Source organism: Hippopotamus amphibius, chromosome 3 (assembly GCF_030028045.1).
Source record: "Hippopotamus amphibius kiboko isolate mHipAmp2 chromosome 3, mHipAmp2.hap2, whole genome shotgun sequence".
Classification (NCBI taxonomy): domain Eukaryota; kingdom Metazoa; phylum Chordata; class Mammalia; order Artiodactyla; family Hippopotamidae; genus Hippopotamus; species Hippopotamus amphibius.
This window is the reverse complement of record NC_080188.1, coordinates 74240230-74255640: the sequence shown is the minus strand read 5'-3', so window position 1 is coordinate 74255640 and position 15411 is coordinate 74240230. Positions and strand designations below refer to the sequence as shown.

General features: G+C 35.4%; 1 protein-coding gene across 6 annotated transcripts in view; it reads left to right on the top strand.

Annotated features, from left to right (window-relative positions):
- The window catches only part of INPP4B (inositol polyphosphate-4-phosphatase type II B), a 746563-nt gene that overhangs the window by 382598 nt on the left and 348554 nt on the right, over positions 1–15411 (top strand). For all 6 annotated transcript variants that reach the window (XM_057725716.1, XM_057725717.1, XM_057725718.1 and 3 more), the window contains 2 exons: positions 2388–2589; positions 4839–4883. In XM_057725716.1, coding sequence (XP_057581699.1) covers positions 2499–2589; positions 4839–4883 — 136 coding nt within the window. In that variant the 5' untranslated portion in view covers positions 2388–2498. The remainder of the gene's footprint in view (positions 1–2387; positions 2590–4838; positions 4884–15411) is intronic.

Genomic DNA, 15411 nt, shown 5'->3' with positions numbered 1-15411 from the left:
GTTAGAATGAAAATAAATGGAATCATAAGAGGTTGTCATATAATCTTTGTTTCCCATATCTGGCTCCATTCTCTCTAAAATTGAACTAATTTTTCAATTTTGAATGGGTATGCTTAAAATGGGACCATGTTAATGAGTCTTTGTGGGCACCTTACTTTAGTCCTTTCTACTCAGCCCAAAATCACACAAGTGCATGCAACCCACACACAGAGTTGGGATGTATTAATTATTTACCATTAGTGTGTTGGGTTATTATTTTGCTAGGATTCATCCATTTTGCCTTATTTAGGCCTCCTTTTCGATTTTTAAGATGACTGATCAGGATTAGGAATTCAGTCTTTGATCAAGAAGTGTAGTGAATTTAACAAAGTCCATGTATCCAGGCCCCATACATGGCCGTCTTCCACAGATATTAATGCTAATGCATTCCACTAATGTTAATGCATTTATCATAGGTTCTTGAGAGAATGTGCAATAAATATGCACTTGTCCTTATAAAAAAGACATCTAATTTTAAATAATCCGACAAGAAAGTAGAAAGCATTATCCTAATTTAAAATATAATTTTCTCCCCCTATATTGCTCCTCCCTCCTTCCCTTTCCTCACTGGAAAACATTAATTTGTTCTCTCTATCTGTGAGTCTGCTTCTTTTTTAATTATATTTACTGGTTTGTTGTATTTTGTATATTTCACATGTAAGTAATATCATACGGTATTTGTCTTCCTCTGTCTAACTTATTTCACTTAGCATAATGCCCTCCAAGTCCATCCATGTTGCTGCAAATGGCAAAATTTTACATATTTTAATGGCTGAGTAGTAGTCCACCGTATACCACATTTTCCTTATCCTTTCATCTGTTGATGGACACTTAGGTTGCTTCCATATTTTGGCAATTGTAAATGGTGCTGCTGTGAACATTGGGGTGCCTGAATCTTTTTGACTTAGTGTTTCCATGTTTTCTTCAGATACATACCCCTGAGTGAATTTCTGGGTCATATGGTAGTTCTATTTTTACTTTTTGAGGAATCTCCATATTGTTTTCCGCAGTGGCTGCACCAATCTTAGGGGTAGGGTATTAAGAGATGCAAACTATTATGTATAAAATATGCTGCAAGGATATATTGTACCTCACAGGGAATACAGTCAGTGTTTTATAGTAACTATAAATGCAGTGTAACCTTAAAAATCATGAATCACTATACTGTGCACCTGTAACTTATGTAAAATTGTACATCAACTATAACTCAATAAAAAATAAATCAAATATAATTGTCAAATTGATGGCTTTGGTCTTGTTAATAGCGCTATGGCCCTTTACCCCAGCAAGTGTTCCTAGTTGTATCCTTAGAAACCAATGTGTATTTATCTGCAACCTTATTGTAATATTTTCTAAAGATTCAAGATGCTTTCTGGATTTAATTTTTGCCAGATGCTATTTAAAAACTAGAGCTGAATTATAAATGAAGCTGCTTTGTTAAGAACAACAAAGAGTGAGTGTGTGGACTTGTGGAGTTGGAAACCAAATCAGTATTCCAAACTGAACTCTACTGCTGCTATCTCATTAAACAGAATTGGATAGACATTTAAAGATTTTTATACATTTTTAATTCAGCTGGTAACTTGATTTAAAACAACATTGATTTTTTTTTCCTAACTCATTCTTGGTCATGTATAACATGCTAAATATCAAATAAATTTGATACTATTTGAAGCTGTCTGTTTAACAGGGTATTAAATTCTTGGAGGCTTGCTTTCCCCATGCTAATTTTCATCATTTTGCTGTGACTTTCATTTCCCTTGGAGCTTTACTTTTTAGAATTATTATTCATTCTTTTCACCGTATACCCCAATCATTAAACAATTAAACCTGTATCAGACAGAGCAGCAAGAGACTCTATGCCTAATGATGAGGTTGGAAACTCCCCTGAACAAGCTGTTGGCTCGTCTTAGAAGAAGAGTGTCCTGCCAAATTATCTTTATGTGCTCATGAATAATGTTCTAACAAGGGTGGATGGAGAGATGATAGTAAGATTCACCTTGGCAAAACATGCTAATGCCTAGACAAGATACTATCTGGTCTTGCTGCTAAATTAGGTGCAGATAGCTATCTGCTATTTTGCAAAATGAACTAGAAGAGAAATAATATACCTTTCAGGATTTAGAAGTCCCTCATATGACCATAAAGGGATTGCATAGAGATTAGCCATTTAACCGAGAGTTTAGGATACATAAACTGGGTTGGATTGGTTCTGAAAGTAAAAGTGGGATAGGCAGGAAAGAAGTTCATATGAAGGTAGCTTTAGGCTCTACCTACCTTTACTTCTTAGCTTTATACTGAACGCTGAAGTAAGTGAGGTTTTTGCTGTTGCTATTTCCGAAATGCAGAATTTCAGAGTGGACTGCAGTGTGAAGATAGTCTATATCAAATCAAGAATCATTGGCAGTGACATTTGGGCACAAAACTTTGGAAGATTTCAAGAACTGTAAAGGTTGATCATGGAAATCAAAGAGGAAGGAACATCAGAAGAAGGCCAGAACTTTCTGCCTGTACCCCAGGCAAATGATAATGGGGACTTTCAGTTCACAAGTGAGTACGCATGCACCCTCAAATTAACTACCTTTGTTCCTTTGCACTATTTATCTCCGTGTCATGAGTCTATGAGATGCCTCTCATCTTCTATCTATCTTGGGTGAGGTAGATGATCATCTATGAAATGGTTAAATAGCAAATAGAAACACCGTTCTTGAATGTGTATTAAGGCATTAATAAATACTTTTTAAGTACACTTTCTATTGAGCATGTTTATCATCTCACGTGGAATTATTTTTTGGAACGTAGAAATTTTCTCTTTAAAACCGAAGACTTTTCAACTGACAGCATTAGGGCACCATGGTTACACTAGATGCTTAGCCTGTCACTGCCATACCCAAGAGCACTATATCACATAAATAGAGCAAGCTTGGCTACTTGGTCAAGATTTGCTTTTGAACATTGGTTTTTGTGCTACTCGAGTAATTAAAATCATTGGACGAATTGTTTGTTTTCTCTCATGCTTAACATTCTAGTTTGGGTTTGGTTGTTTAGCATAAATCATGTCTTTCTCTCTTCAGAAGATTCTTGTTGCCCACTTATTTCACCCTGGCAAACATATGCCTAACCTCTCATTTCATTTACATTATAAAAATAATCCATAGAAAATGGTATTGGTCGGATGAGTTTCTTTTTTTGAGAAATTTGATTGTCAGCGCTTACAGCAGAATTGTTAATAACTTTTTGAAAATTCTCACAATATTTGAAATTAACAAAGACCTACCTAACGATTGTTGCTCTAACCTCTCCTGGAAAGTCTAAAAGTGTTACCCATAGCCTTGTTAAATGTCAGCAGGAAATAAAAATAAATGGTTACTGTGCAAAAAAAGTGAACTCTGTCAATAAAAAATGGATGATTTTTATACAAAGAGGTGGTTCTAATGGTTGTCGACTGAAAAATAATGCACAGTGTGAGAGTTGTAAGGTAAGTTTTATTTGGGGCAAAATGAGGACTATAGCCTAGGAGACAGCATTTCAGATAGCTCTGGGAAACTGCTCCCGAGAGGTAGGGCGGAAGGTGAGTATATACGTGATTTTGGTGAAGGAGGAGTACCTGCAATCAAACACATATTTTTTGCAGAGGTTTCTGCTAGGCTTGTGAGTTACTGCTAGTCATGAGGGGCAGTCATCACCATGAAGGATTTTAGTGCTTTCCTGGGTATGAGGAGATGCAAGAATTGAGCTCATAAAATCATCTCCTAAAAATCTCTTAACTATCTGAAATCTACCTGTTGCGCCAGTTTTTTCCAGAGCACAGAGTTCCTCATTTCTGCTCTCCACCCTGAGCTCCTTTCAGGGCCTGTTGAAGCTGTAGTGGCTCATGATTTAATCCTTGCAGAGGTAGATGACAAGTGCCAAGCTGCAGTTGACACAGTATATTCATGACCAAATGCTAATAAATTTAAATTGTATCGGATGAGTGCACCTGTAAAAATAAATAAGGAAAAGATTTTTATGATATTCTTACATTTCTTGGTCACCCATGAGTGGTAACAAATGACATCCCAGGCCTCTGTGACTCTTGTTTAGGAAGCCCTGCACCATGTACAGTCTTAGAGAATCCACCCACCACATTATCACTTGCCACAGCCTTAGCTTTCTACCTTCTAACAATTGGACATTCCTATTTCCTCACCTGTGTTCTCAGACTCACTTTCCCTCCCACTTCATCTTCAATCATTTCGCCATATTAATAGATTTTTTAATTGCCAAAAGAGCAATAGAAACATTTAACAGAACGCTGATTTGAGCTATCAGTAAGTTGGTAGAATAACCACCATCATCATGTCCTGAGTAACGAAACCAGTGATAACTCTTTAATTAACAATTTACTGTTTACAGCAGGTTGGAGTGGTGTGAAAGAGAAATCTATGTAAGAGAGGACTTTGGTGAGGTCATCCTCTGTAAAGGTTCCATTTCTGTCTACATGTATCCAAAAGAAACAGAAATAGTTGAAAAATATGTTTTATATTTATCATCATTTACAAAACAATATTTTTGAGTTTCTTAAATTACCATGGAGCTAGACAGATCAAATCTTTAGTCATAACTACTTGTACTACAAATATGATGTCCTGCCTTGAGAACCAACTCCTTACGTGTAAGTCTGGAAAATTAACTGAGTTTATTTGTTCTTCCAAATAATACATTTATACATTCTGGGCAGGGTGAAAGTAATATATGTTGACATAATTTTGATAATGGGTTGAATATCTTTGATCTCAATTTGTTCCTGTTATTCACAGGTATTCAGAAGACTCCAAATGAACCACAGTTGGAATTCATCCTTGGTAAGAAATTCCATCTTATTTATTTATAGCTATAAATGTAGTAGCCATTTGTACATATAATTTACAACTTTAGATATGTTATTTATATCATTATACATTTTATAAACTTTCATGAATATTGTTCTGTAAAAAAAATTCATTCTATAAGGTAAGTGTTATTTTCCGCAATTTATAAGTAAAGAATCTGAGCTGTGGAGCAGTTCAGTTCATGACACAAGGATTGAGGGCTCAGTGGTGATGGATTTGTACCTCTCAGTCAGGTCTGCTCTCCACAAATCCAGTGCCCAGCACTCATTCCAATACAGTGACCAGATTTTGTTGCTAATCGACATTTCTCAAAATCTCTGTGTCTAATTATCTACTCCTTGGGCTAGAGACTGGGCTCATGTAGAGTTTTCCTTTGTCCTTTTTTATGCCAACTACAAGGTTCGTGCCCCCTTTCAATCTCACTCACTCAAATGCATCCCCTACTCTTCTATTTTGATATTGTGGACAGATTCTTGAAATTTGAGGGTTTAACTTTAATTCAAAACTTTGACTTAAGCAACTCTAAAGATCTGTCACATGAAGAAAAGTGTAATTTTGTCAAAGAATAAGATAAAAATGTATACCCCCACAACATTATAAATCAACTATACCTCAATTTAAAAAAAGAATTTTGCTTAGAATGTCTATGGTTTAAAAAAAAAATGTGTACCGTGAGGCTGTCTACTACTTAGCTAGTGAGTGGGGGCTGCCTTGTGTTTGAATCAGGTATGACTACAAAGTGCTATTAGAGAAGCAGCTGCAAAATAATATTTAAAGAGGGTAAAAATATGGTTCCTATGAACTATTTAGAGAGGGTTTTTTTTTCCCTCTCTCATTGTTCCAAAATATTTTTAAAGGCCCCCAATATCTTTACATTTTATTTGTATAAAGTTTTATAGAATTGTAAATGCATGTATTCAGTTTCATATATAGACACCAGATATATTTTTGTATTCAAATCTTTAAATATTGATATACATATTTTATAAAGTTATGGGCAACTTGAAATACATACATCCACTATTTGTAGGAGTTTTCAGTGATTTGAAGTCCCAATTATTTCAGGAATGTACATTTTCATTATATAATGAAATGTTACAAATGTTTTGCTCAAAATATTACATTTTGAAGCATAACTTATTGAGGAAATAATCATAATTTTGGAGTTTTGTTTTCTTTCTCTTTCTAATAGATTTTATTTTTAGAGCAGTTTTAAGTTCACATCAAATTTGAACAGAAAGTACAGAGATTTTCCACGTTCCCCCCCTCCCCCGCACATGGATAACCTCCCCCCCATCAACATCCCCTGCTAGAGTGGTCCATTTGTTACAGTCGATGAATTTACAGCGACAGATTATTGTCATCCTAAGTCCATAGTTTACATTGGGATTCATTCTTGGTGTGGTACATGCTATGGGTTTGGACAGTGTATAGACATATATTCATCATTACAGAATCACACTTAGTATCTTCACTGCCCTAAAAGTTCTCTGAGCTCTGCCTATTCATCCCTCTCTCTCCCCTAACCCCTGGCAACCACTGATAAAGCTATACTTTATTTATTCTTCTAGAGAGTCGTCAGATGTTGTCAGCAGAAAGAATTAATTTTTCAGAAAGGGAGTCGAGTAGCAAAAAAGACCGAGACTTCTTGACTCACTGACTATAACTCTTGCTACTTGAGCCTTCATTTACTCATCTTTTATTTTTAAGGGAAGAAATCAATTTTTTACCTTTTTAAGCAGGACTTCTGAAAAATAAAGATTTGTTAGACTAATTTGGTATATTTCAAACCACAGAGAAAGCTATCTTACTTACATCCTGGAGAATAGGGGAAATCTGAATTAGGCAGAAGCAATTGGAATGCAGGCTGTCAGTCAAACATGGAGACAGAATGCCTGGGCCAAGTACCTATCTTCTATTTCAATTAAAGTTATCTATCTTGTTCAAAGACCTAACTATACTAATTGTTTTGCAAGCGCCATCAAGTTTGGGAACAATGCTGTCATCACTTACATTTCTGGCTCTGAATCCTAGATCTAAGAGATGAGCATCTCTGAGAATTTATTCACAATAATATTCCTCCCATTTAAAAACAACAAACTTTAATTGTCTTTGTCCATATCTATTCAAAAAATATATTAGAATTCTTAACAACAGGTAATTTTATTTTATCACATGGCAGGAAATGCGTGACAGTAAACAGAAGAAAGTTATTGAGAATCTTCAGGGAATTGTTGATCCTGGAAAATGTATTTCCCAAACTGTTTGTTATGCTTCTTAGCACTTTAAGATGCTTCACTGTACCATTTCTTGAAGAATTTTTTTAAAAAAACTACTCTTTCAAGGGAGATTACAGCTGAAACCTGTATAGGTTTTACTGTATATTTTTGTCACTTTTTTCCCTTTGAGTTTTTTTTTTTTACTCTCAAAAATTAATCAAGACTTCACCTATTACATTGTTGACTTCATTTCATAATTAAAAAGAGAGTATAATAGTTTCCTAAATATTTTTGTCTACGTTTAAGAATGTGCATATTTAATCAGAAAGAAAGCAAAACATCTTAATACAAAAAAAAACTAGGCAAAAATGGAACAAACAAGGTAAGAGACTTTTTTCCACCTAATTTTCCAACTAAATTTTTTTTGGGGGGGTGGTTTATTGAAGATAATTGATTTACAATGTTGTGTTAATTTCTGCTGTACAGCAAAGTGATTCAGTTATACATGTAAATACATTTTTTAATATAGCCTTTTCCATTATGGTTTATTTCAGGATATTGAATATAGTTCTGTGTACTATACAGTAGGACCTTGTTTATCCATCCAACTAAATTTTTGTTTTTATATTTGATTCTCGATTCTGTACCAAAGTATTCAAACAAATTGGGAGTTTCAATGGCCTTGCTTTTTAAATTGGGAAAACAGCCACACATTTTGTAGGTGTCCTATTGCTTTGTATGAGTTATTTTCCATCAAGCATGTGTTTCTGCCTTGTCTGTATGCCACTTAAAATCATTATATCTTGCAGAAGTTCCTCTGCTACATGTTTAAGTAAATGAGGTAGAAGATGCTTAGTCAACTGAGCAAGCTACCTGGCTAAAAATGTCTTGATAATACAAGATAAGCATGTACTGATAAAATGAGTGTCTCATGCCCATTGTCTGTATTTCTAGTGGTTGACTGCATTTAAATTCTATACTTCACCCTTACATCTACGACTCTGCTTTCACATGTCTTTCATTGTTTCGCCTGAGTACACTGATACCCTTTTTTATTTTCACAAAGAGAAAAATAATGAAAAACCCAAGAGAACACAGATTTTGTTTACAGTTTAATAAAATTGTTTTCATTTCAACAAACCTGACATTTAAGAAGAGGGATCATTTCTTATGATCTGGTAACATTTCTTTCTTGAAACCTTTGGGAAAATGTATAGAGAAGAGTCATTTGACAGAGATATGAAAGAAAAGAAATTCCTATGAACTGTTCCTTAAGTTTATTCCCCTGATTATGCTTATGTTTATTGTCATGCCTCCACTTACTAGCCCCAAAGTCAATAGAATACTTAGAAGAATACGTTTTCATATTATTATATGGACACCACATATATCATAAATCCAAGGCAGTTGTCACTAATGTATGTTAACACATAGGAGAGAACAGCATGTGTGTGCACAGGTGGTTCTTGTGTTTTTTATTTGACACTGTGAAGTCATTCTTGAAATAACTTACATGTTGATGACAGATACCTCATGGAAGCCAAGTGACCAGATACAGGGTACATCAGCACACATTTTATAAGTGTCAACAGCCTCGGTGGCAATTATGATAGGAATGTGGGGACATGGAGGCTGGCGTTACTAACAAGTGCAAGTAATTCATTCATCTAAAGTGAATTGGAGCATAGAAAACATAATTTCAGATAGTGTTAAGTTCTATGTAGACAGAAACAGTGACTATCTGGAGCATGCCTGGGGGAGAGGTAGTTGACTTGGGGAAGAGGGGGACTATTTTTGTTTCTGTTTTTGTTCTGTTTTTTTCAAAACATAACCACAATACCTTTACTAGTCCTAAAAATATTGATAAAAATTCCTTAATATCATCAAATATCCAAAAAAGTTTACATTTCAGAGGGACTATTTTGAATATAGAGGGTCAAGGAAGGCCTCCTTATGTCCAAAGGGACTTAATGCAGGTTGTAGATGCTGATTTGAAAAGTGTCCATGCTGGACATAGGATCCAGGTGAACAAGAAGACAACCTACAGAATGGGAGAAAATATCTGCAAATGATGCAACTGACAAGAGACTAACTTCCAAAATATACAAACAGCTCATACAACTTAATATAAAAAAAAAAACCCAATCAAAAAATGGGTGGAAGACCTAAATAAACATTTCTCCAAAGAAGACATACAGATGGCCAAGAGGCACATGAAAAGATGCTCAATATTGCTAATTATTAGAGAAATGCAAATCAAAACTACCATGAGGTATCACCTCACACCAGTCAGAATGGCCATTATTAAAAATTCTTCAAATAAGAAATGCTGGAGAGGGTGTGGAGCAAAGGGAAACGCCCTACACTTTTGGTGGGAATGTAAATTGGTGTAGTCACTGTGGAAAACAATATGGAGATTCCTCAAAAAACTAAAAATTGAGTTGCCATATGATACTGCAGTCCCACTCCTGGGCATATATCTGGAGAAAACTCTAATTTGAAAAGATACATGCACCCCAGTGTTCATAGGAGCACTATTTATGATAGCCAAAACATGGAAGCAACCTAAATGTCCACTGACAGATGAATGAATAAAGAAGATGTGGTACATATATATAAAATGGACTATTAGCCATAAAAAAGAATGAAATAATGCCATTTGCAGCAACTTGGATGGACCTAGAGATTCATATTAAGTGAAGTAAGTCAAACAAAGACAAATATTGTATGGTATCACTTATATGTGAAATCTTAAAAAATGATACAAATGAACTTATTTAACAAAGCAGAAATAGACTCACAGACATAGAAAAACTTATCATTACCAAAGAGGGGGAGATAAATTAGGAATTTAGGATTAACATATGCACACTAATATAAATAACAGATAAACAACAAGGACCTACTGTATAGCATGGGGAACTATATTCAATATCTTATAATAACCCATAATGGAAAAAAAATCTGAAAAAGAATAGAAATAAATATAAATATAGATATAGATTTGTAGAACTGAATCACTTTGTTGTACACCTGAAACTAACACAACATTGTAAATTAACTCTACTTCAATTAAAAAAAAAAAGGTTTAAAAAAAGAGCCAGTTGACTTTCCCAGTAGGAGGGGGCAGGCTATAGTAGATACTTATGCAGCAGGTAATAGAGTTTTAAGAATGGAAATACTAGGGTTCAAGGACAGTCAGTTAGGTTGTTGGTTTGATCAGGCATGAAACCAAGCTATGAGCTGATCTGGTCTTGGAGCAAAAGGGGGAAATGGCAAATAGTGAAGGATCATTTGCTGGGCTACCAGAGTGCCAAGCTCAGATCAGGACAGTAGTAAGATAGAAGAAGAGCTGAGCCAGTGAGATCCTACTCCTATGGCCTCTTCTAGTCTCCCTCACCCTCACCTGTACCTAATCCCTGGACAATAGAATTAGTCCTGATGCTTGGGTGATGCCAAAACTGTAGTGAGTAAAGGATAGAGAGAGATGGAATTCAAAGCCAACTGATTGTTAGATCCTTTGCCTTTTGTGAAGCTGTTTTACCTTTTAAGAATCGGAACATAAATTTATGGAATGAGTTTTTCCTGAGACTTTTTCCCCTTGAATTGAAAATGGATCAATTTCTCCCCTATAGGTTTTATTAGTACATAAAATAAGACTAATCTGAGGTCCAAATTATTTAACAGATTCTTACTTTATTTTTCAGTTATCTCTAAAATCAATAAATCTATATTAAATGCTATAATCTTACTAATATAGTGAAAATTGTATCAGATGAAAATCAATAATATGCAATGCAGACATATATCACAGTTATTTCTATAAAGTGGGCATATATTGTCATAAATTTTCAGATAGTTAACTCTCTTAATTTCTGTTTTCCCATCTCACTTCTTGGCTTTTTTTTTCTAATGCTTCAAAGTCAGGATAGATAAAGGGAAGTTTAAGCCACTGTATTTCACTCCCAACTCAGAGTCAAGCAGCAATTGTTGTTTAATTTTGATAGTGAAACAAACCTTCTCAAGATGAAAAACTACGCAGTCATTAAAAAATCATTTTTCAAAAGGATGTTTCATCAAACAAGGGAATATAAGAGTTGTCAAAGCTGTATAACAAACCGCTTATACAACATAACCATTATTGAACTGTGTTAACAGTGTCTGTGTGTACAAAATAACAAGATTGGAAGGCTAGGCATAAGTGTCTTTAATCACAACTTGGTACAATTTTTATTTCCTTTGCTATACTTTCCAAAGGAAAGCTTAAAGATATTTTGTTATATATTTTAAAATCTCTGCAACATGCTCATGTAAATGTCACAATCAAGTGTTTGTTTAAATAAATACCTTAAAAAGCTGAACAAGAAAGGGGCATATTTGAAGGAGTAAAATTTTGCTCTTTGGTTTCAGTTAACACATAGTATAACTAGAGAGATCAAACTAAGACTCCTGGAGTCATTAAAAAGATCCTTAAATGCTAAGCTATTTCTCTGGGTCTCTAAGAATATGAGAGATGGTATAAAGGATCAAACTGGTAGAAGAAGGAGTGGTCAAGAGAGGTTTTCCAAGGAAGACTAACTGAAGCCAATTTTTGAAGGAAGAAAGCAGCCTTAGAACAGGTAAAAGAAAGGGGGAATCACATTTTGGACCAGGAGGGCAGCAGAAGCAGATGCTTGGTGCTTGGAACAAGCACAGACACAAAAAGGCACGCAATAGTATACTCATATACTATTACACCAAGTTATGTATAAAAAGCCAGCCATCTTGTCTTCCTAGAAGAGAAAATAAAAACTGTGCTCTCAAATAGGATTCTTGATTCATCTGCTTCCTTTGGAATTGTGGCATGTACTGAAAAATCAGTGATTCCAAGTGCTTTATAGGAAATGACTTCACATTCACTCTGTAAGCCATGCCAATTTTGCCATACATAATGTGACTAAACAAATTGAAGTACACCCTTGTAGAAACTCTGTTTTCTCTATAGAAATAGAGAATTTTTTAAAAAGTCCGAGGGCATGCAATCCGGTATGTACCTGTACCAGGTAAATGATGCCTACCAGCCTAGAATTCAGCTATTAAAATTCAGTTCTATGACAACATTACATCATGGTATAATGGCAAGATGTCATTAGGTAGGTAACTTCAAATATTAGAGTGGCTTTTAATAAGGACAAGAATGCTGATTCTAAATACTTTGTTCTTCTCTTGGATCATATATATGATTTTGTGTACTGATTTTAGATTTTATATATACAGCCACTATATTTCTAATAGCCCAGCTAGCAAAAAAAAAGTCATGTAAATCATGTGATCAGTTTTCTGTGTGCAGAATTTGAAAATGTGTATAAAATACGCTCAAACTGACAAGCTGCACAAAAACTGTCTTATCTCTTTATAGACACTGCTTTTATAGCTTGCTAAGGCCTTCATTAACCTGCATGTCAGATCCATTCATCTTTATGAATTGCTATAAATCAGCCACTGTTTTATATGTTTCTCGAAAAGGAAAAAAATCTGAGGAGGCCGAACTTGCCAATTTCCTCCTGTGTTCACACTTTTACTCTCCTGCTGATCTGTGTTCTATAAAAATCATAAAGCTCTGACTTTTTTAAAGCTCCAAAGGGAGAATGGAAGATTTTACTATATCTCTTTGAGTGTTTTTACCCTCTACGTGGTATTATAGGCAAGCTAAAAGGAATACTGAGCACAGAGGTATATTTTTGTATTTAATCTATTGATAAAAATATTACTTCTTCCTATAAGCTTCAGGATGATTTTCAAGCACCAAGAGGAGCAACTGCTAAAAATGTGCTTGGTTGATTTTGTTGCCTCATTATAAGCTGATTTCCACTTTCTTTATTCTTACAGTATGATACTTCCCTTACAAAACATTGTATTCCACTGAAGAACGATTTTAGGGGGTATACTTTCTCAGGACAAGGCATTACGGAAAGTACCAGGAGATCACAGCTACTGTTTTTTGAGCATCTACCATGTGGTTATCTCTTTGCAAACAGGATGCTATGTTTTCCTTACCACAATTCTACAGGATAATAACATTAAAAATAGCTAACATTTATTGAGTGCTTGTTTGTACACCATACGCTGTTCTAAATAATTTACAAAAACTGATTACTTTAATTCTCATAATTATTAGATAAATTCTCCATTATCATCTTTGTTTTATGTGAAAGGGTACTTAGACATAGACAAGTAAAGTTATTAGCCTAAGATTTGAACCCAGGAATCTAAGTACAGAACAAGTTTTCCCATATTATCTTCAATGGAAAGGTGGAAAATCTAAGATTCCCAGTGATCAGCTTTCCAAAGATCTTATGGAAGTTGAGTGACAGAGTCAGGATCCAAGTTGAGTTTTGTCTGATCTGAACTCCTGCTTTTAACCGTCAGTCTGTATTTCTCTCCTTGACTCTGGCTTCTCAAGAATTTCCAGGACGTGGTAGAGACGAACTATAAGGCCAGGCCAATTGTGATAAGGGCAAAATAAAGACATAAGCCACAAACTATGGAAGTACTGAGCAAGCAGTGATTAAATATAACTGTGGTATTAGAAACACCATCTCAGAGGAAGTGGCATTTGGACCAGGTCTGGAAGGATGAGCAGGATTTCCGACTGGTTTAGAAGGAACACAAGAGACAATTCAGGCAAAGGGAGTAGCAAACTGCAGCTCATTTCCCAAGGTGATGGATTTAATGCTCATTTACATTTTCCTCTTTATTATTTATAATCCCACTCTAAAAATGAATTAAGGCCCTAGAAATCCTCTGCAGTATTTTACAATTGTTGCACATACATTAGAAACTTGTTTTAAAATTCTAAATGAACACAAGTCTTTCAACATTATTCTAGTGCTTTCAGATTGTATTAGGGTATCAGGAAGAATTGAGTCTTACTGGCTTCGGCACTAAGCTGTCAATAGATGAGACTCAGGGAAGGCTCAGGCCATGCTGAGCTGGACACAGCAGACTCGGTAGCCATGCTAGGCCCCTGACAGTTGCCTACCTCTGCAGAGCTGGCAGACATAAGAATCTGCCTGACGTGTCTTTCTCGGGGCTATCTCAATTTTGACAGCATCAGATAACTAGCAATACTTTTGAAGAGAGAGTTTTCAGAACAACCGTTTATCAACACAACAACCAAAATAATAGACAATAGTTTTGCATTTCAGGCTCAAATTTCAGTCTACAGTCTGAGTGGAGAGGCAATATAGCTAAGAGATGGGAATGCAAGACTACTCTTGCCTTTTAACAATGTGTTTGTTACTACCTCACTGTGCCGCCTTGGAAAAATGACATGTCTCTATTTTCTTCTCTGTAAAATAGGAAGGGTATCTATCTACCTTATATGGTTCTTGTTAGGAATAAACGAATTAATATACAGAAAGCACTTAAACAGGTATCTGACATATGCTTAATGACTGGTTAACTTTTGCTGTTTTGGATTTAACCTTGGGTAAATCCCTTTGTCATATTTAGTGAGTCCTTTTTGGAACAGTGGTCTTGGCACTGCATCTTTGGACATGATAATTGCTATCACTTATTGAACTCCTAAGTGCCATGTGTTGAGTCTTACTGGCTTTGGGGCTAAGCTAGATGAAACTCAGAAGTCTCAGACCACGCTGAGCTGGACACAGCAGAATCTGTAGCCGTGCTGTGTCCCTGACAATCGCCTACCTATGTAGAGTTTGCAGACACAAGAATCTCCCCAATGTGTCTTTTCACATTTTATCTCTGATCTTACAACAAACCTGCTAGGTGCTTCTCACTAGTCCCTTTTCACAGGTGAAGTCAGTCACTTGCACAAGGGCATAAGGCTGGGAGTGGAGGAACATAGATTTTAACTCCAAAGGCCATGTTCCTTGTGGCTGATTATTAAAAGTACAGGATTGGAGGAGGGGGGACAATAAAAGGTTATCTAAGTCCTGCATCATGTTTTTGTACTGCTGAAATAGAGATTTAATTGAAGGAAGAGAAAATGAACCAATTAGAGCTTCTTAACAGGTCTGTCTGTGGGTAGTAGTTTCTGGAGACTCAAGATTTAATGTGTGCTACCTCTGGAACATAGCTGTAGACAGTATTGCTACTGGTGTAAATTTCAGCTTGGCATTCTTCAGGAGATGGAGATGCGTGACATCAGTTAATAAATGAAAAGTATATAAGGGAACAAATGTCTCTTTTGGCCTCACTTCCTATTTGCCAGGAGTGTACCATTTAACTGAATTTTGTTGCAGTAAGTTATAGCTATTCTTTTGTTCCCATTTCTT